Source organism: Vipera berus (genome assembly GCF_964194415.1).
Source record: "Vipera berus genome assembly, chromosome: 13".
In the NCBI taxonomy this organism is placed as follows: Eukaryota; Metazoa; Chordata; class Lepidosauria; order Squamata; family Viperidae; genus Vipera; species Vipera berus.
In genome coordinates, this window is record NC_138216.1 from 5,517,677 (window position 1) to 5,538,606 (window position 20,930).

Consider the following 20,930-nt stretch of genomic DNA (forward strand, 5'->3'; position numbering starts at 1 on the left):
GGATAGGTTTCAAAGAGATGCACGACAACCCTTTGCTTAAAATTCTTCTGAGTCGGGCAAAGAGCCGCTCTCCAGGGTCCTGTACTATACTTCACAAACACGTACGGTCAAATTTCCAGGCAAAATTAAACCAAAACACACAAAAGAATATTGTACTTGCAATTTAATCAGCATAGGCATGCCAGTATACAATATTAGATGGGAGTTAAGATTGAATTTAAATGAGAATATCAAGCAAAAATGCTGTTGAATGTTTTCATGGGACTCGTCCCAAAATGATTTCGGCCCCACCTCCAACAATGAGGGAATGGATGTCATTTAAAATGTTTCATGATCGATCAGTTTGCTTGGAGAATCTCAATACAAAAAAAGAGAGCATACAACGTCCATGATGCCTTCAGCTGCCTTTTGATTTATTTCAGTATTTCGTCCCCCCCCCGCCCCAAAATTTGGCCACAGTCACTGTATGACGTGTGGACTTCCAACCCCCAGAATTCCCTAACCGGCATACTTAAAAGTCCATACCTCTTAAAGCTGCCAGGTTTGCAAAAGAGTGATTTATTTAAGGACCCTGTTCCTGCAGGTTAAGCCAATAACGGTGCAGAGAGTGGTGAGGATGGCCGAAAGGATCATTGGCAGTTCCCTCCCTCCCATCCAGGACATAGCACAGGAGCGTTGTTTGAACAGGGTCCGTAAGATTATCTGGGACGCTACTCATCCTCTTCACGACCTGTTTTCCTTGTTCCCTTCTGGGAGGAGGGGGCTTCGTGGTATCCGCAGCAGAACATCCAGATTCAGCCATGGTTTCGTTCCATACAGCATTAACCTTGTGAACTCTCAAGCTTTCTCCTTCCGTTATATATTCAAAAGGGACACGGTGGCTCAGTGGGTTAGGACGCTGAGCTTGTCGATCGGAAGGTCGGCAGTTTGGCAGGTCGAATTCCGAGTGCCGTGTAGCAGAGTGAGCGCCTGTTACTTGTCCCAGCTTCTGCCAACCTAGCAGTTCGAAAGCACGTAAAAATGCAAGTAGAAAAATAGGGACCACTACGGTGGGAAGGTAACAGCGTTCCGTGCGCCTTTGGCGTCTAGTCATGCCGGCCACATGACCATGGAGACGTCCTCGGACAAGCGCTGGCTCTTCAGCTTTGAAACGGAGATGAGCACCGGCCCCTAGAGTCGGAAACGACTAGCATGCATGTGCGGGGGAAACTTTACCTATATATTCAAGATGGACAGTGTTTAATATTTTATTGTTATGTATATGTAGGGGTGTGGGTCTATACATATGCTGTATGTAGTATGTTTTTTGGGGGGGTGTCATGTATGTGTCTCACTTTGAGACCGGGCAACTAAATTTCATTTCTGATGTGCGCCATTGTGCCCACAGTAAAAAAAATGACAATAAAGATCATCTTAGCCTCTTACAAAAAGCCCCAGTTCTCAAAAATGGCGTGGATGGACACATTGTCCCTAGAGTTAATTCACCCAAAATAAATCCATTGGTCGTCTATCTGGCCAAGACAGAGACCAAATGTAGCAAAGGCTTCCCAGATTCACTGGGGTGTCCTGGGGTGCTTTTGACCTGATGTTGGAAAAGTCCTTTCACGTCGGCTGGCTGGTCAGAGACCGTGATCCTCCGGCGGAAATTCTGCCCCAGCAAGATGTAGATGAATGGGTTAAGGCAGCTGTTGGCATAACCCAGGCTGATGGCCACATTGTAGGCATAGTAGAAGGGTAAAGTGGGCTGGATGGCTAGTTGGACAAGCTGTAGGAAGTGAAACGGTGCCCAGCACAGGAAGAAAGCCAAGCAGATGGCAATGGCGATACGCGTCACCCTTTTGATCCGGAGCTGGGTGCCTCTCTGCCTGGTGAGGGCTTCAGAAGACCTGGCCATCTTCAAGAGGATTCTCTGGTAGGCCACCGTGATGACCGCAAACGGGATGGCGAAAGCAAGGAAGAACTGGTAGAGGGTGTACCAATAGATATCCCACTGAGGATCTGGCAGACGTATCCCGCACCCCAAAAGCTCTCCGGGTAGGGGGATCAACTGGGCGTACATCCAGACGGGAGTGATGCTGAGAAAGGAGAGGGCCCAGAGCAGACAGATGGCCGTGATGGCCATGGGGGGTTTCCTGAAACGGGTGGAGGAGAAAGGATAGACGGTGGCCAGGTAGCGGTCAAGGGACATGGCGGTGAGGATATAAGTGCTGGTGAACTGGCTGTTGGCATCCAAGGCGGTGATGATGGTGCACATGGTCCCCCCGAATTTCCAGCTTCCTTGGCCCAACAGCTGGTGGATGAGGAAGGGCATGCCCAGAAGAAACAGGAGGTCCACCAAGGAAAGGTTGACCATGAAGATATCCGGGACGCTGCTGCTGGGGCTGGATTTCTTCAAGATGGCGCAGATCACCAGGCTGTTGCCAACGACGCCCACCAGACAGATGATACCAAAGAGGACGGACATGATAATGGTGGAATAACTCACGGAGCTGAGATTACCTAGGAAGAAAGAGAGGGGGAGAAAGGGCCCATGAGGTGCCATGTCTTGCTCAAGAAAGCTTGGCTAAAGAAGCTTTCCACCCGTGTTTTTCAACCTTGGCAACTTTTAAGAGGTGTGGACTTCAACTCCCAGAATTCTCCAGCTAGCTAAGCTTGAAAAACACTGCCTTACGTTGTATTAGCTGATTTCTAGACTAATCCTTACAAGGAGAGTATAAAGTACAAGGAATTATGAGCAAAACATGCCCAGCGTTTGCTAACTGTTAGCTCAAGGAATTCTGGGAGTTGAAGTCCACAGGTTGTAAAGGGAGTCACCGTTGTCCAGCCCTGTATTCTACACTATTTGGGAGCTCTGAAGAGCCCCATTGATTTTAAAGTGCTTAAGTCCAAGCGTCCTTCGAAGCCCAAAACTCCATAGCGGCTGCCTTTTGGTCTAAAAGAGCTTTCTGGGCATGCCCAGAAACACTTTTCCATCTGCTTTGAACAGCCCGCTCCATTGGGTTGACTTCCTTGGATGTTTAGAGAGATCGGATGCTTTCAGTCGGAGGACCGTCTTGAATTCAACCGCCCCAACCGTCCAGATCCGAGTGCCAAGCAGAATCATTTTGCAACAGCCACACGGGTGTCTGATCCTCCACATTACAAAGACACGCAAGTATTCTCTTGGCTGGGTTTGGAAAGCAGATTAAACGGAAAGCAAATCAATCAGGGTTCGCCTAAGCCTAAGGTGCAAACCTCACCGATGGTGATTTAGTCAGCAAAGGGAAACGCCAAAAAATTACCTTAGCTGGATAGCTGAAATCTTTCATCCCCTAATTTTGCCTTTAATACACAAACACACACGAGCCACATCATCTTGGGCATTTTAACAACCTGAAAACGAACAAAATCAGCGCAGCCAAAGGGAGTCACCGGCTCCAATTGAAACACCAAAACGCACCATTTCCCTAACTGGCTAAATTCAAATATTTCTTGGTTAGTTCCTGCCTTCATCGTCTCCCTTCATCGTCTCCCTCCAGGTTTAAAGATCCAGAGAAAGTTTGGGATCAACCCCATCCTTCTCTTTCTTCTCTCCTTCATTCCTCATTTCCCTGCATTTTTTTTTCCTGCTTCAGCTTACCGTCAGGAAGGAAGGCTTGTCCCAGCTCTGAAACGTTTAGAGCGGAATCGTTGGAAGTCTGGTTGGCTTGGAAATCCATTCTCCGAGGAGGGGGGAGCGTTGGAAAGCAATTAGATCCCCGGTCTGGTGGGAAGAAGGCGGTGAGGTGGGAATCATGTGGAGATGGATTCCCCAGGAGATGCTCTCTCTCTCTCTCTCTCTCATGCCTTCCACATTTTCTGATTCTTCCAGACGAGCAGTTTTGCCTGCTGCAGGAAAGAACACACACACACACACACACACACACAGCCCCACTCGTTTCTCTTCACTTTGCTTGCTTTCCTCTACTCACTGCCTTCTGCGCACACCAATGCCAGCCCATCTCCGTGGATTTTTGGGGAGGACTTTGCTGCCTAGCTTGGAAACGAGGACGGGAGCTGCGGGGTTTAAGACCACAACATCCTTGCTGTAAAGATAAGAGGGGGGGGGCCTGCAGGCATGAACCAGAGCCAGCCAAACCTGGTATAATGAGTTATACTTTAATAAGGATACTTTAAGAGTGGTGGGTTGATTTAAGCCAGCAAAACAACTCGGCTGGAAATTAGCCAGGCACATTTATTGTGCAAATCTTGAGGGGGGGGGAGGAGAAGGAAGAGAACTGGGCAAAAAGGAGTTGGAAAGCCCCTCCCTCCCAGGGTCTTTCCTCCTCTTCGCTGTGTGATTGTGTGTCCAACTGATTGTGTGTCCAACTGGCGAGTCTTCCAGCTAATGGGATCAAGTAGGGGAGGTTAAGAAAGCTAATCCTACGGAGCTGTGTTGATCCAATGCTGCTCGCAAGCCATGGCAATTGCATTCAGACAAGACACGCGGAGCACAAACTACCTCACTGTGTGGCTTTGTCAGTTGTGTGTGTTAAGACTGGCTGTGTTTTTCTCCTGGAGTGTGATTCGTCAAGGGTCTCCGATGGGCAAGCAAGACGTGGCTTACAGACCTCGCTCAGCAGGGCCAGAGGGCAAATTGGACAGGGTAATGCCGTGGTCAAGATCCAGGTTCATTTTATCGCCTGCGGTGTTCTTGCAAATATGTGAAAACATACTGGATAAATATAACAATGACAATGCAAAAAGAAGAGAATATTTTAAGATACAAATATTAATGAAACCGGAAGCTTTCCTTTTTAGGTATGATGGACAAGTCAATTGAAAAAAAATTGCGGGGGGGGGGGGAGAATATGCCTTCACATGGTGACGGCGAAGATTGTACTTAAGAAATGCTGGGAAGAAAAAGGGAATGAAATTGAATTAGCAGAGATGGGGAAATTTATTTATTTATTTATTTAAATTCCATTTATATCCCGCCCTTCTCCGAAGACTCAGGGCGGCTTACAAGCTTAGCAGTAGCCTTCATTCTATGTATATGCCTGCTTATTAGGGCTTTCAATAATGGACTAGACAGCAATATAAGATACTGGAAACCGTTTGTGGACTTTCTACATGCTAAATGGTAATAACAGATGGTGAACAGAGGGATTTGAAGATTAGTGTAATGTTCACCTGTTGATTGCTTTTTCTTCTTTCTTCTTTTATATAAAGGTAAAGGTTCCCCCGCACATGCGTGCTAGTCGTTTCCGACTCTAGGGGCCGGTGCTCATCTCCGTTTCAAAGCCGAAGAGCCGGCGCTTGTCCGAGGACGTCTCCGTGGTCATGTGGCCGGCATGACTAGACGCCAAAGGCGCACGGAACGCTGTTACCTTCCCACCGTAGTGGTCCCTATTTTTCTACTTGCATTTTTACGTGCTTTCGAACTGCTAGGTTGGCAGAAGCTGGGATGAGTAACAGGCGCTCTACTCTGTTATGCAGCACTCGGGATTCGACCCGCCAAACTGCCGACCTTCTGATCGACAAGCTCAGTGTCCTAACCCACTGAGCCACCGCATCCCTTGCCTTCTTTTATATATATATTTGTAAAAAGGAGGGTGGGGGAGAATTTATTGGTTTTTCTTTCTTTTCTTTCAGCACCCAGCCAGGGTGGATCTTACATGTTAAATTTAATTGACCACTTTTTCCTCCTTTTTTGGTACGCTATTTATTTTTCTCTTTTTGGTTGTGGTTAGGATTGAATGTATGTTGTTTTGTTTCATTTTGTTTTACTGTTTTGTACTGTATTGTCTATTATAAAACAATTTTTTTAAAAAAACAACAAACAAACCAGTGCAATCCTAATTTCATTTATTCCGTCACCCATTTTCTTTCTCTCCCTCCCTAACCTCACCCTATACCAGTGTTCCTCCACTTCACAACTCTTAAGATGGGTAGGCATCAACTCCCAGAATTCAACTGTGATCCTAAATTGAGTTCTACCAGTATATTTTTTGATGTAGGGTGGGGAAAATTTTCCCAGTGTCATCTTAAGCTTGGTCTTTGACAGATTCTTACCCAGATATCCAGCGTGCGTATCTAGAATCTCCCAGGGAGAAACTTAATCCAAAACACAGAATCCCTAAGACCTAGCTCTACATTTAGGGGGTGCAAAAGTAATACTAAAAGACGTCGTGACCCCCTTTATAATGTTTGTCTCCATTTGCTGAACAATCTGCATTTAGCTAAATTCAAGCCCAAGTTAGCTGAATTATTGCTTAGCCCCAAGACTCACCATTTGAGGCTCTGGATCACACACACCCGTAACAAAACACTCCAGAAATTTAGGACCTCTGAAAGTTACTATCTTAGTTTTTAATCTAATCAAACAGAAAAATGATGAAGGATGTACCTGTGCTGCAATCAATCCAGCCTGCATTTAATTGTAATCAAAACTGAAATGGAACTGAATTTAAATTCCATATAATGCTTGACCTTCTCCACGTGATAGCTTTTTGGAATATGTTCGCACACACACACACACACACACATACACCTTTTCAGGCCTGAGAGCTGCCTCTGACTTTTGTCGTGACAAAAACATATTCCAAAAAGCTATCAAGTAGAGGAGGTTAAAAAATGGAATGGAATTTCAGTTCGGTTCTATTTCAGTTTGATTACACCTTTATATATGTATATAGGTATATGTATGTCTGTATATGTGTGTGTGTATATGTATGTATCTGTGTGTGTGTGTATGTGTGTATGTACACACGCACACACACACACACACACATGGCTAAAAGTGATGTGCTGGGTCTTCACACATTCACACCGTTGGTGCAAGCAGAGAAATGGGACAGAGACAGCCTGGATGAACAGTAACAGTTTAGTGGCAAAAAGAATGTCTGATGACAGCTTTAAGCAACGAAGCAGAAGAAAACCGTGTTTGTTTGTTTTTTTAAAAAATGAAAATATTCAAACTAGGCCTAGAGTGACCGATATTTGGCATAAGAAAAACCACTGTGCTTAACCATCCAGCTTTCTGCAAAGCTGCTAAATACAACAAACAAACAAAAGGCAGAACACAACCCCCCAACATCCTAGAAACAAAGAAATAAAAAATGTTTGACCTCCCCCAACCGAAAGGCAATCATAAAGAGATGCACCGGCTTTAATTTGGGGTCTTCGCCTCGGCCCAGCATTTTGGTTCCATTGGCCGTCACCAGCGATGTAGGCGGGCATAAAGGGATTCCCCTGCCCCACTTCCCAGAGTTAAAATCAACACAGTTGTTGGGTTCCTGAAACTTCAGGAGCACCCGTGCGTGCAAACCATGTCTAAAAGCTGCCGGGAAGGTTTCCAAAATAATTGGGAGCGAGGGCTCGGTTATCTCAGCGGCAGCCTCTGGACAAATCAGCCTCCAATTCCCAGTAATAAGGAGCTGAAAAACCTGATTCTCTCGGTGGGTAGACAATTCTACAGAATACTGTTAACAAGGATGCTTTTTTTCCAGCTATATTTGTTTTTTTAAAGTGCCAGTCGGAGACATTTCCAGCCGCTATCCAATTTATTCACCCATTGTGAGTAGTTTCTGGTTCCTAGTCAATAATGAGATCGGAGACAGAACTGCTTCCGTTGGCATTCACTTCCTTGGACGGGCCCCTGAGAGAGAGAGAGAAACACACACACACACACAGAGAGAGAGAGAGACAAAAAGCGATCAAGATTGCAGCTTTCAGGCCTAACAGGGCTCTTGTTCCAAATTTTCAGAATATTCATGACTGACATGACCTTGTTTCAAGTGCCGTTTCACAAGGGGAACCGAAGGCCCTTACTTCCGCCCTGAATTTTAAAAATAGAATTTTTAAAAATCATTTTGTTTAGCGTCAATTTGTTGCTTAGGCTGATGGCTGGTTCCAGCAAAAACTGTACCTCAGAGGGGTAAAGCCCGGGTTTGCCTGCTGTGCCAACGCACGGTGCATTCAATGAAGGGGAACGCATGGATAAAATTTATTTATTTTATTTTATTACATTTATATACCGCCCTTTCCCGGAGGACTCCTGCAAAATAGAAATTAATCATAGACCTCGGGGTTTGGACCACAAGCTAATTATAATTTTTGAGCTTGTGGATAAGTGTGGGATGTGAATGGCCGCAAATAGGGACCGATGTTGGTTTGCGAGGAGGATGCAGTCCATACTGCAATTATAGTTTAAAGTGGAAATAGCCAAGAGGAGAACAAAAATAGGCTCCAGCAGAGGGATAAAAAAAAATAGATTGTGACACTTCACAATCTTGTAGAAGTGGGCACTGCTAGGCACTGAAATGATGACAGCTCAAGGACTGGATACAGCCTGGAGGGAAATAAATGAATCACAAAGCGCCCTTTATTTTTCCTTCAGTTTATACTGCTAAGCCAGTGACTGGGGCAAGAAATGGTGGCTTGTGTAACCGTGGTTTGTCACAATGAGTCAAATGTGGCTGCAAGCGCAAGGAAGATTTATTATAAAACCTGGCCTATGAACTGTGCAAAGTCAAAAAGAACCCGGAGGGTTGTGAACCACAGTTCAAAATGTAGCTTTTGGCAAAAGCTGGGCTAGGCTATCCGTTACTGCTTGTTCGCAACCTCCAGTTAAAGCAAACTGTAGCTCAGCGCAATGCAGGAGCACCACCGATCTGTTGGAATTAAATTTCCTGCAAAACATTGGCACAACTCCTGTTTGGAAGGTATGTCAAGGGCATGTCAAGGCAGCAAATGTGGGCTAGTCTGTCAGGGCTGAAGAATCAGGTTCGGACATACTGTTCAGTTCCAGTTCAGAAGATTTATTGCTCAAGCCTACAGGAGGAGAATCCAGCCCACTAACTGGTCAGCACTAAATTGTCGCTAAGTAAGAATGAATAGAATTCAAGGGGAGGGGCTGGACTCGGAGCATGGACACATAACGATTCTAGGCTACGTCCTCTCTTGACTCCACCCCCGCAAGCTCTGCCTGCTCTTCTCCTACACAGTCCGATGGTTTCTGGCTGCTCTGGAACAATATACGGAATATAATTTATTTATCAGACCCGGGGTACTTACTCTTGAATGGGCCAGTAGCTGAGCAGGGTTGTAAGCGACAGGTAACAAACGCTCAGCATTCCGGAAACCAGCAACGACAGCATGCCCAATCCACCAAGAATGCAAAGCAAGGTGACGCCACCCAAGGATATTACGAAACCTAGCCAGGAGGAGATATCATGCGCCTTATTATGGCTTCTCTAGGAATCTTGTTTTTATTGCATTATTGTCAACAGATGGCAGCACCTAGCAAATTTATGGCTGGTTTAGGACAGCTCAGCAGAGTTAGGCCTGGTTAGTTCTTACCGGGGAGGCCTCTAAAACATCTTAGGGTAGTAGACTAGAGTAGCAGAGAGAGAATCAAATCCTGACTTCTGCACCGTTGCCAAGGAAACAGGCCTTCCGCCATTAAACTTCAAGCCCGTCTAACTTGATTTTACTGTCTTGAATGATCAGATTGAAAGCTGCCTCCGGAGAGGCATGGCGGCGTCATCCCAAACCCTTTCCCCCCCCAAAGACGTCAATACCTTCCATGAGAATCACTCCGATGCACGCCAGGACTGTGGTCGTGACGACAAAAACCAGAAAAAACGCAATCGGAACGGCTGAAGCTGCGATAAACACCATCAGGGAGAGGGCAACAAAAGGGTGATCATCTAAGTACCGGCCAACTCTGGAGTTCATAAAAGAAACCACCTGGGATATAAAGGGGAAAAAAAGTGTTTTTAAAAGATTTGGGGAATTTATTCTGGGAAATGAAGCTCTTACAAGAGGAAATGACTGAATTAAAGCGAGCCTAATACAGGTGTCTTAGAATAGAACAGAGCTGGAAGGGACCCTGGAGGTCTTCTAGTCCAGCCCCCTATAGGAGGACCTATACTGTCTCAGGCAAGTGACTGCCTAGCCTCTTCTTAAAAAGCTCCTGTGATGGACCACCCACGATTTCAGGTGGCAAGGAGTTCCACTGGTTAATTGTCCTCACTGTCAGGAAGTTTCTCCTTAATTCCAGGTTGCTTCTCTCTTTGGTCAGTTTCCAACCATTGTTTCTCGTCCTTCCCTCTGGTGCTTTGGAGAATAATTTGACCCCCTCTTCTTTGTGGCAGCCCCTCAAATATTGCAACGCTGCCATCATGTCTCCCCTATTTCTTCTTTTCTTTAGACTAGCCAAACCCAAGTCCCGCAGCCATTCTTCCTATGTTTTAGCCTCCAGGCCTTGGATCATCTTAGTCGCTCTTCTCTGAATTTTTCCCCAAATTCTCAACCTCTTTTTTGAGATATGGTGACCAAAATAGGCTGCAGTATTCCAGGTGTGTGGCCTTACTAGGGTTTTATAAAGCGGCACCGATACTTCGCGTGATCTAGATTCTATGCCTCTGTTGATACAACCCAGGATTGTATTAGCTTTCTTGGCTGCTTCTGCACACTGCTGGCTCACGGTTAAGTCATCGCCCACTAGGACTCCAAGGTCCCGCTCACAGTCGCAGTTACATCCAAACATTTTTTGGCCCTTTCCCCCCCCCAATATCTTTGCAAAGCTGTGTTCGCGCCAGTTCGCGCATGATTTAAACATCATCCGTTGCACGAACCCAATTGGCTGATTTTGCACTACCCTAACCCTAACCCTACTGGGTTGGGTTGGGTTGGCTTCCCACAAAAGAAGCTTGCCAAACTTTAGCCCAGTTATTACGCAACGATGGCTTTGAGACAAGAGACAAGGCGTGTGAGAGAGGGTTAATTCTCCTTCCCATCCAATTTTTATTTATAACCGACTTTTAGTTCAGCTGGTCTTTCCCTAAACAGAAGGAAAATGGCTAAGCACATTGATTTGTGCTTTAGATTGTAAGCCGCCCTGAGTCTTCGGAGAAGGGCGGGATATAAATGGGATTAAAAAAAAAATGCCACTTGGACAGCCATAAAAGTTCTCCGTAACTCACATGCGAGTTGCTGTGTACCGTATCCATCATCGCCAGCCACCGTTTCTGGAGCTCCTTCACCTCTTTCGACATGGTGACGCTTTCAAGCTTAAAAACAAATCGGTGTTTTTTCAAATCCTAAATCCTAGAAAAAGGATGAAAAAAAGGAGTATTTTGACTGCTGTGTTTGTTCAGATTCCCAAATGTAAAGCAGACTGTAGTCTGTAGAGGGGAATAATAATAATGATAATGATGATGATGATGATGATAATGAAATTGGAAGGGACCTTGGAGGTCATCTAGTCCAGCCCCCTGCTCAGGCAGGAAACCTATATACCATTTCAGACAAATGGCTGCCCAGTCTCTTCTTAAAGGCTTCCAGTGTTGGAGCATTCACAACTTCCGGAAGCAATAGGTAGTCTTATTTTTACTACAAGGTTATTCAGCTAGTCCTCGACTTACAACAGACTATTTAGTGACCGTTCGAAGTTACAGCACTGAAAAAAGCGACTCGTGACCGTTTTTCATACTTATGACCATTGCAGCATCCCTGGGGTCACATGATCAAAATTCTGCTAGGCAACTGCGTCATATTTATTTATTTATTTATTTATTTATTTATTTATTTATTTATTTATTTATTTATTTATTTATTTATTTATATTTATATACCGCCCTATTCCCGTAGGACTCAGGGCGGTTTACAGGGAAAATTAAAAGTTAAAATACATCACATACAATTAAAAACGATTAAAACTAAGATTAAATTAATCCCTGAACTTAACTAAAACCCCATTAATTAAATAATTAATTAATTATTAGTTGTAGAAAGATAGTTGCAAAAACTAAGATACTGGGAATGATGTTTCCTCAATTTCCCTTCAAGAAACTCTTTTCTTTCAGTTTCACCCAGTTTGGCAACACTTCTGTGCTTGGTGTCAAAGTGCCATCTGACACTTGATGTGTGACACTCAACACTTTTATTACACAGAATACATAACGCTTTCCCATTGCGTTCAATCACTCCAAATGACTCTGTCCAGGCCTCTTGGAATGATCTTCCACTATCTGTTTTTGCTTTTTTTATGACGGTTGCAGTGTTCCCCGGGGTCACGTGATCCCGGTTTGCGACCTTCTGACAAGCAAAGTCAACGGAGAAGCCAGATTCAGCTAACAACCGTGTTACTAACTTAACAACGGCAGTGATTCGCTGGGGCAGGGAAGGTGGTAAAATGGGGCAAAACGCACTTAAATGTCTCACTTAGCAACCGAAAGGGTGAACTCAATTGTTGGTTGTGAGTCAAGGGCTACCCGTATTCAAACATTCTTAGGCGATAACCTTTAAGATCCCCCTTTTGCTACGAAATGTATATTTTTAGAAACAACTTCCATTTTTTTCCCCTTGTCCTCTTATTACAGGAGTCAGATTCCACATAGTTGCAATTAATTCCTAGCAGAACCTTTTGCAATTGGACTGGCCAACTCCAAAGGCTGCCTGTTTACTACAGCTTTACAATGTTTCCCCAATGTAGAATCCTCTAAAGGAGGGAAGGAAAAAACAAACAAACAGATAAAGGAAGTGGAAGAAAAACACATAAAAGTACTTTTTGAAACGTCCCAGGGATGCTGAAGGAATTGTTTAGATTATCTTTGCTATCCAGAAACAAATATCCAAACCAGTCCAATCTCTCACCGGGTAGTAGATGCCCTGTTGAATTTCTGCCTGCCTGTCTTCTATTAACTGTCCAGTTGCAAGAATGCAGCCCAAAGTACCCAGCAGTTCTTCAAAATCTGACAAAAGCCGGGCACCAAATGAGCAAGGAAGGGGATTGTCCTGGGGAACCTCTGCCTGACACTGCAGTCTCAACATGACTGGGGGGGGGGGGAGAAAGGAAAAAAAGAACTGTCCTGTTGAACCTCTGCCTGACACTGCAGTCTCAGCAGCCCCTGAGGAGCAGCAGGAGGGAAAAAAAATATTTCCCAGTGAATCTCTGCCTGATCCTTCAGCCTCAGCAGGACCTGAGTGGCAGGGTGAGGGATACCGCTGTCCTGTTGAACCTCTGCCTAATCCTCCAGCCTGGGCGGAACCTGAGATGCAACAGGGAAAGAAAATGCTTTCCTGGTGAACCTCTGCCTGACCCTCCAGCCTCAGCAGGGGCAATTGGGGGGGGGAGGGGAGAGATCTGTCCTGTTGGACCTCTGCCTGACCTTCCAGCCTCAGCAGGGGCAAATGCGCGCAGGGGTGTGTGTGTGAATCTGTCCTGTTGGACCTCTGCCTGACCTTCCAGCCTCAGCATGGGGGAATCTGTCCTGTTGAACCTCTGCCTGGCCCTCCAGCCTCAGCAGGGCAGTTGGGGGGGGAGGAGGAGGAAGGGGGAGAATCTGTCCTGTTGAACCTCTGCCTGACCCTCCAGCCTCAGCAGGGGCAATTGTGGGGGGGGAGGGGAGGGAGAATCTGTCCTGTTGAACCTCTGCCTGGCCCTCCAGCCTCAGCAGGGCAGTTGCGGGGGAGGGGGAGGGGGAGGAAGGGGGAGAATCTGTCCTGTTGGACCTCTGCCTGACCCTCCAGCCTCAGCAGGGGCAATTGTGGGGGGGAGGGGAGGGAGAATCTGTCCTGTTGGACCTCTGCCTGACCTTCCAGCCTCAGCAGGGGCAAATGCGCGCAGGGGTGTGTGTGTGAATCTGTCCTGTTGGACCTCTGCCTGACCTTCCAGCCTCAGCATGGGGGAATCTGTCCTGTTGAACCTCTGCCTGGCCCTCCAGCCTCAGCAGGGCAGTTGGGGGGGAGGAGGAGGAAGGGGGAGAATCTGTCCTGTTGAACCTCTGCCTGACCCTCCAGCCTCAGCAGGGGCAATTGTGGGGGGGGAGGGGAGGGAGAATCTGTCCTGTTGAACCTCTGCCTGGCCCTCCAGCCTCAGCAGGGCAGTTGCGGGGGAGGGGGAGGGGGAGGAAGGGGGAGAATCTGTCCTGTTGGACCTCTGCCTGACCCTCCAGCCTCAGCAGGGGCAATTGTGGGGGGGAGGGGAGGGAGAATCTGTCCTGTTGGACCTCTGCCTGACCTTCCAGCCTCAGCAGGGGCAAATGCGCGCAGGGGTGTGTGTGTGAATCTGTCCTGTTGGACCTCTGCCTGACCTTCCAGCCTCAGCATGGGGGAATCTGTCCTGTTGAACCTCTGCCTGGCCCTCCAGCCTCAGCAGGGCAGTTGGGGGGGAGGAGGAGGAAGGGGGAGAATCTGTCCTGTTGAACCTCTGCCTGACCCTCCAGCCTCAGCAGGGGCAATTGTGGGGGGGGAGGGGAGGGAGAATCTGTCCTGTTGAACCTCTGCCTGGCCCTCCAGCCTCAGCAGGGCAGTTGCGGGGGAGGGGGAGGGGGAGGAAGGGGGAGAATCTGTCCTGTTGAACCTCTGCCTGACCCTCCAGCCTCAGCAGGGGCAATTGTGGGGGGGGAGGGGAGGGAGAATCTGTCCTGTTGAACCTCTGCCTGGCCCTCCAGCCTCAGCAGGGCAGTTGCGGGGGAGGGGGAGGGGGAGGAAGGGGGAGAATCTGTCCTGTTGGACCTCTGCCTGACCCTCCAGCCTCAGCAGGGGCAATTGTGGGGGGGAGGGGAGGGAGAATCTGTCCTGTTGGACCTCTGCCTGACCTTCCAGCCTCAGCAGGGGCAAATGCGCGCAGGGGTGTGTGTGTGAATCTGTCCTGTTGGACCTCTGCCTGACCTTCCAGCCTCAGCATGGGGGAATCTGTCCTGTTGAACCTCTGCCTGGCCCTCCAGCCTCAGCAGGGCAGTTGGGGGGGAGGAGGAGGAAGGGGGAGAATCTGTCCTGTTGAACCTCTGCCTGACCCTCCAGCCTCAGCAGGGGCAATTGTGGGGGGGGAGGGGAGGGAGAATCTGTCCTGTTGAACCTCTGCCTGGCCCTCCAGCCTCAGCAGGGCAGTTGCGGGGGAGGGGGAGGGGGAGGAAGGGGGAGAATCTGTCCTGTTGAACCTCTGCCTGACCCTCCAGCCTCAGCAGGGGCAATTGTGGGGGGGGAGGGGAGGGAGAATCTGTCCTGTTGAACCTCTGCCTGGCCCTCCAGCCTCAGCAGGGCAGTTGCGGGGGAGGGGGAGGGGGAGGAAGGGGGAGAATCTGTCCTGTTGGACCTCTGCCTGACCCTCCAGCCTGAGCAGAGCCTGAATGGCACTCTGAGGGAAAGCACTGCCCTGTTGAATCGCCGAGCCTCCAGCCAGCCCAAGCAGAGGCAACGGGCGGCGGGGGGGGGAAGGGAGGAGGGTGGGACCCTGTCCTGTTGAACCTCTGCCTGGCCCTCCACCCTCAGCAGCCCCTGAGGGGCCCCGGGGCGGCCGACTGCCCTGTTGAACGTCAGCCCCCTTCCCTCCCCCCACCCCGCCCCCGACAGAGTCCGCGGGAAAGCCGCGCCCCTGTCGGACCTCCGGCTGCTCGGCCTCCTCCTCCTCCTCCGTCTCCCCGCAAGGAAAGGCAACGAAGCGGGCCGGGCCTGCCTCGCTCTCTCGGCCTTACCTCCGCCGCCTCGCCTCGCCCGGCCCGGCCCGCCGGCTCGCCAGTCGGCCCGAACGAGCTCGATTCGCCTCAAGGCCGGCCGGCCGCCTCAGCCTCTCCGGGAAGCGGCCCGGCTCCTCCCTTGCAGGGGCGCAGCGATGCGGCGGAGCCAGCAGGAGGATGGCGGCGGATGCGGGTTTGGCTCTGCTCGGGCATCCCTTGGGGGGCCCGCACCGCACCTGGCTCGCTGCCCGGCCCCGATGCTTACGACTAGGATTAAAAAAACAAAAAAAGAGGTTGAGACTCTGGAAAGAGGGCAGAGAAGAGCAGCAAAGACGACCGGGCGCCTGGAGGCTAAAACGCACAAGGGACGGTTGCAGGAATGGGGGATGTCTAGTTCAGGGGTAGGCCACCTCGGCTCTTTTAGGACTCGTGGACTTCAACTCCCAGAATTCCTGAGACAGCCATGCTGAGGAGAAATGGAGAGGTTTCCAAGCTGAGCCATGCCGGCTCAGGAATTCTGGGAGTTGAAGTCCACGAGTCATGAAGGGGCTATAATTCCCCATGCCGGCTCAGGATTTCTGGGACTTGAAGTCCACGAGTCATAAAAGAGCCAAGGTTGCCTAACCCTGGCCTAGGCCTAGGCCGCTTTATGACTCGTGGACTTCAACTCCCAGAATTCCTGAGTCAGCCACGCTGAGGGGAAAGAGGTTTCCAAGCTGAGCCATGCTGGCTCAGGAATTCTGGGAGTTGAAGTCCACGAGTCATAAAAGAGCCGAGGTTGCCTACCCCTGGTCTAGTTTAACGAAGAGAAGGACTAGGGAGAGAGATGATAGCAGCCTTCCAGTATCTCGGGGGTTCTCCCAAAGAAGAGGCAGTCAAGCTATTCTCCAAAGCCCCTGAAAGCAGGACAAGAAGCAACGGATGGAAACTAAGCAAGGAGAGAAGCAACCTAGAACTAAGGAGAAACTTCCTGACAGTGAGAACAATTAACCAGCGGAACAACCTGCCTCCGGAAGCAGAGAATGCTCCAACCCTGGAAGTTTTGAAGAAGAGACTGGACAGCCGTTTGTCTGAATTGGTATAGGGTTTCCTGCCTGAGCAGGTGGGGTTGGACTAGATGACCTCCAAGCTCCCTTCCAACTCTGTTATTCTGTTCAGTGTTCTAAAGGGCTGCCCCAAAGAAGAGGCAGTCAAGCTATTCTCCAAAGCACCTGAAAGCAGGAGAAGAAGCAACGGATGGAAACTCATCAAGGAGAGGAGCAACCTAGAACTAAGGAGAAAGTTCCTGACAGTGAGGACAATCAACCAGCGGAACCACTTGCCACCAGAATTTATGGGTCCTCCATTACTGGAGGTTTTTAAGAATAGATTGAACAGCCGTTTGTCCAGAATGGCAAAGGGTCTCCTGCTTGAGCAGGGGGTTGGACTAGAAGACCTCCAAGGTCCCTTCCAACTCTGTTATTCTGTTCTGTGTTCTAAAGGGCTGCCCCAAAGAAAAGGCAGTCAAGCTATTCTCCAAAGCCCCTGAAGGCAGGAGAAGAATCAACGGACGGAAACTAATCAGAGAGAGAAGCAACCTAGAACTAAGGAGAAACTTCCTGACAGTGAGAACAATTAACCGGTGGAATGACCTGCCTCCAGAACTGGTGAATTTTCCAACTGTGGAAGTTTTGAAGAAGAGACTGGACAGCCATTTGTCTGAATTGGTATAGGGCTTCCTCCATGAGCAGGGGGGTTGGAATAGATGACCTCCAAGGTCCCTTCCAACTCTGTTATTCTGTTCAGTGTTCTAAAGGGCTGCCCCAAAAAAGAGGCAGTCAAGCTATTCTCCAAAGCGCCTGAAGGCAGGAGAAGAAGCAATGGATGGATCAAGGAGAAAAGCAAGCTAGAACTAAGGAGGGATTTCCTGATGGTTGAACAATTAACCAGTGGAACGACCTGCCTCCAGAAGTTGTGAGTGCTTCGTCTCTGGAAGGTTTTGAAGAAGAGATTGGACAACCATTCGTCTGAAATGGTGTAGGGTTCTCTTGCCTGAGCAAGGGGTTGGACTAGATGACGTCCTAGGTCCCTTCCAACTCTTGTCACTGTCTCCCTGTCAAATCCTTCCCAAGGACATGAGATGATAGGCAGATGTCCAGGTAGTCCTCAACTTAACGACCACAATTGAGCCTAACATTTATATGGCTAGGTGAGACATTTATTAAGGGAGTTTTGCCCGACTGCATTTACCGTTCATTGAGTGGCCGTTCAAAGTTACAACGACATTGAAAAAGAGTGACTTATGACCATTTTCACACTTATGACCATTGCAGTCATCTGATTTACATTTGGATGCTTGACAACTGACTCGCCTTTATGACGGTCGCAGTGTCCCCGGGGGTGTGTGTGTCTGTGTCACGTGATCTCCTTTTGTGACCTGAAGCAAAATCAAGGAGGAAGCCAGATTCGCTTAATGACCGGGTTACTGATTTAAGAACTGCAGTGATTCGCTTAACAAATGTGGCAAAAAAAGTCGTAACGTGGAGCAAAGCTCATTTCTCACTTAGCAACGTAAATTCAATGGTGGCTGTAAGTCGAGGACTTCCTGTACTATGTGCTTCTCCTCCCTCGGAAGATCTTGGCCCCCTCTTCTCCCCTGCCCGGGTCTCTCTCCCTCTCTCTCCCTCTCTCTCTCTCTCTCTCTCTCTCTCTCTCTCTCTCTCTCTCTCTCACACACACACACACACACACACACACACACACACACACACTACCTGAAGTTCCCCGTCATCTTACCATATCAAAACCGTGTTTGCTTGTTAAACAGACCGCCTTTCGCAGGAGCCGCTGATAAAGATCCAGGCTGGCAGGAATGGCAGGGGGGAGGGGGGGCTGTGGGAAGAGCGGAGTCAGGTTGCTTAGCGACAGCAATGCGGTCCCCTCGGTTACGGGGAGAGAATGTCGGCCAGCAGAAGTTCTTTCCGAGCTCTGCCTCCCCAGCCAGGGCAGAAAGGTGACTGGGACCCGAGCTGGAGTGGCGGAGAGTCCTTTGGGCCCCTTCCTAGTCCTGACCGAGGTTGAGAAGGGGCAAAAGAAACTGGTGTTTGTTTGCCTTGAAAGTGGCCGACTTTGCTTTGATTTCCTTCCTTCCTTCCTTCCTTCCTTCCCTCCCTCTTTCTTTCTTTCTTTCTTCCCTTGTTTTTTCTTTCTTTCTGTCTTTCTTTCCTTCCTTCCTTCCTTCCTTCCTTCCTTCCTTCCTTCCATTGTTTTCTTCCTTCCTTTTCTTTCTTTCTTTCTTTCTTTCTTTCTTTCTTTCTTTCTTTCTTTCTTTCTTTCTTTCTTTCTATTGTTTTCTTTCTCCCTCTCCCTCCCTCTTTCTTTCTTCCTTCCTTCCTTCCTTCCTTCCTTCCTTCCTTCCTTCCTTCCTTCTGTTTTCTTTCTCCCTCTCTCATCCTTCCTTCCTTTCTCTCTCTCTCTTCTGTTGTTTTCTTTCTCCCTCCCTCTCTTCCTTCCTTCCTTCCTTCCATTCTCTCTTCTTTTGTTTTCTTTCTCCCTCTCCTCCCTCCCTCCCTCCCTCCCTTCCTTCCTCCCTCCCTTCCTTCCTCTCTCTCTCTCTCTCTCTTCTGTTGTTTTCTTTCTACCTCCCCTCCTTCCTTCCTTCCTCTCTCTCTCTCCTGTTGTTTTTTCTCCCTCCCCTCCTTCTCTTCCTCCTTCTCTTCCTTTCTCTTTTCCTTCCTTCCTTCCTCTCCCTCTTCTCCATTTCTTTCCTTCCCCTCCTTTCCTTCTTCCTTTCTTTTTTCTCCCTCCTTTCTCTCTCCTCTCCTTTCTCCCTCCTTCCTTCCTTCCTTCCTTCCTTCCTTCCTTCCTTCCTTCCTTCCTTCCTTCCTTCCCCTCTTCTTTTCCTCTCTTTTCTCTCCCTCCCTCCCTCCTTTCTCTCTCTCTTCCTCTCCTTTCCCTTTTTCCTCCCTCCCTCTTCAGAATGAGTGTGGATCACTTCCTAGTTCCTAAAGATAAGATAAGGTGTCTTTCTACCTAGCCTAATTTGGGAATGATGTTTGAAAATACATTCAGTGGGTGCCCTCATGAAGGAATGTTATAAAAATGGATTGTAGCATAACTGTGTGTGTGTGTGTGTGTGTGTGTTTTGACTTGTCAACTGGTGTGATTCTTCTAGAATCGTTTAAAGCTGCGATAAGGATTTATTTTTGGAAAGTTCATTGATCTAATTGATATTTTGGAAGAAGAGGAGACATCCTAAGAAATATTCAACATGAATCCAAAGGAGATTACCCAAATTTTGAGGGTAAGGCTGAATAATTCTTATGACTTGGGTTTTGCTTTTGTTTTTTTCAGACCAATTTAAATGCAGGATGGCAGGGGTGAAAACAGGATTGTAGCACTGCAGTGTCGTGATCTAGATACGTTTTGCATTTTCCTGAAGTTTTTCCCCCCCATATTTTTTAGACACAGACTGATTCTATCTATAATATGAGCCATGCTAAGCAGATACCTGAATTGCCCCCTTTGCCTTCAGTAGCGGCCTCTGATCCCTCCCAAATGTATCAGGTGAGTCCTTGCATTCTTATTAGAAAATAGTTATTATAGGAAACCAGCTGGAGAACAATACAGCTAGGTCTTGTTTAGCAACCACAACTGGGACCGGCAACTGTTGTTAACTCATGCAGTTGCGAAGTGGGAAATCAGCCATTTAGCAACTGTCGCTGTCCTTTTCCCCACTCACCTCAGCAGCACTGGTATAGCTGGGTGAAAACTGACAAGGTTGATCGGTTTCAAATCTTTCCCTTTTGCTTATTTCCCCTCTGCCGTGCTCATCTGGGAGCTGGGATAATTATCCAGAAGGGAATTAATGTGTGTATTTACATTCATTGAAGGGGAAGGGATTACAAGAGAATAAACCGGTTTACAACAGGGAATACACGAAAGAAAACTGTGAGCGCGCCACACAAAAAGCTCGATATATTCCCATTGTGTGCCTGCTTATTCACTTGCAATCCTTTCCTCTCCAATCTCTCTGCTGGCAGGGAAGGAGAAAAAGAGCGCCAGGCACTGGAGAGATTGCCTACAGGATCGCTTGGCTTTGTCTTTTTTCCTCAATCTCACCTCTGCCTGACATTTTTTTCTCTCCCCACACTTCCAGAGTAGAAAGATTGGAGAAGAAGGGATTACAAGAGAGTAGCAAGCACACAAGAGGGAATGCACATCATGCGATGGCACTGGCAGCCCTGAACATGCCAGGCAAAAAGCCCAGTGCATTCTATCTCCGGTAGGAGATATAGGAATATAGCCAGCCGTACCAACAGGCTGAAAAATAGCTTTTATCCGTGGGCTGTTAGGCTTTTAAATGGGACATAATCTTATGCAGAATTGACTTGGGAGGCCGGTGTGTGGTGTAGCTGGTTCACATGGTGTGGTGGGATGGAGGGTTTGTTGTCACTGTGTGTTGGGGGGAGAGAGCACGGGGGGAGGCTCAGCTAATCTCAATGTACACATGTTGTACTTTGACAA

At 48.2% G+C, this 20,930-nt stretch overlaps 3 protein-coding genes across 3 annotated transcripts in view; 1 reads left to right on the forward strand and 2 right to left on the reverse strand.

Moving 5' to 3' along the window:
• Positions 1-1,307: 1,307 nt before the first annotated feature.
• LOC308673999 (melanin-concentrating hormone receptor 1-like) lies at positions 1,308-4,062 on the reverse strand. The gene is made up of 4 exons (XM_081338119.1): positions 3,951-4,062; positions 3,620-3,742; positions 3,282-3,372; positions 1,308-2,499 (listed from the first exon to the last, which is right to left on the reverse strand). Exon 4 carries the CDS (start codon positions 2,462-2,464, stop codon positions 1,508-1,510), a length of 957 nt encoding a protein of 318 aa, XP_081194245.1. The 5' UTR covers positions 2,465-2,499; positions 3,282-3,372; positions 3,620-3,742; positions 3,951-4,062; the 3' UTR covers positions 1,308-1,507.
• A 1,393-nt stretch (positions 4,063-5,455) lies between these two features.
• On the reverse strand, positions 5,456-15,756 carry LDAF1 (lipid droplet assembly factor 1). The gene is made up of 5 exons (XM_081338590.1): positions 15,444-15,756; positions 10,950-11,073; positions 9,543-9,711; positions 9,037-9,175; positions 5,456-7,618 (listed from the first exon to the last, which is right to left on the reverse strand). Exons 2-5 carry the CDS (start codon positions 11,019-11,021, stop codon positions 7,555-7,557), a joined length of 444 nt encoding a protein of 147 aa, XP_081194716.1. The 5' UTR covers positions 11,022-11,073; positions 15,444-15,756; the 3' UTR covers positions 5,456-7,554.
• Positions 15,757-19,611: 3,855 nt separating this feature from the next.
• DNAH3 (dynein axonemal heavy chain 3) overlaps positions 19,612-20,930 on the forward strand; it is an 83,109-nt gene continuing 81,790 nt past the window's right edge. Inside the window, exons 1-2 of the mRNA XM_081337961.1 lie at positions 19,612-19,707; positions 19,869-19,970. Of these exons, the coding sequence (XP_081194087.1) occupies positions 19,675-19,707; positions 19,869-19,970 (135 nt within the window). The 5' untranslated portion in view covers positions 19,612-19,674. The remainder of the gene's footprint in view (positions 19,708-19,868; positions 19,971-20,930) is intronic.

Coding starts and splice junctions, on each gene's coding strand:
- LOC308673999 (XM_081338119.1), bottom strand. CDS start 2,464: ATGTCCGTCCTCTTTGGTATCATCTGTCTGGTGGGCGTCGTTGGCAAC.
- LDAF1 (XM_081338590.1), bottom strand. CDS start 11,021: ATGTCGAAAGAGGTGAAGGAGCTCCAGAAACGGTGGCTGGCGATGATG. Junction 9,176..9,542: donor CGGAGTGATTCTCATGGAAG/GTATTGACGTCT, acceptor CCTCCTGGCTAG/GTTTCGTAATATCCTTGGGT. Junction 7,619..9,036: donor AGCTACTGGCCCATTCAAGA/GTAAGTACCCCG, acceptor TCTCTCTCTCAG/GGGCCCGTCCAAGGAAGTGA.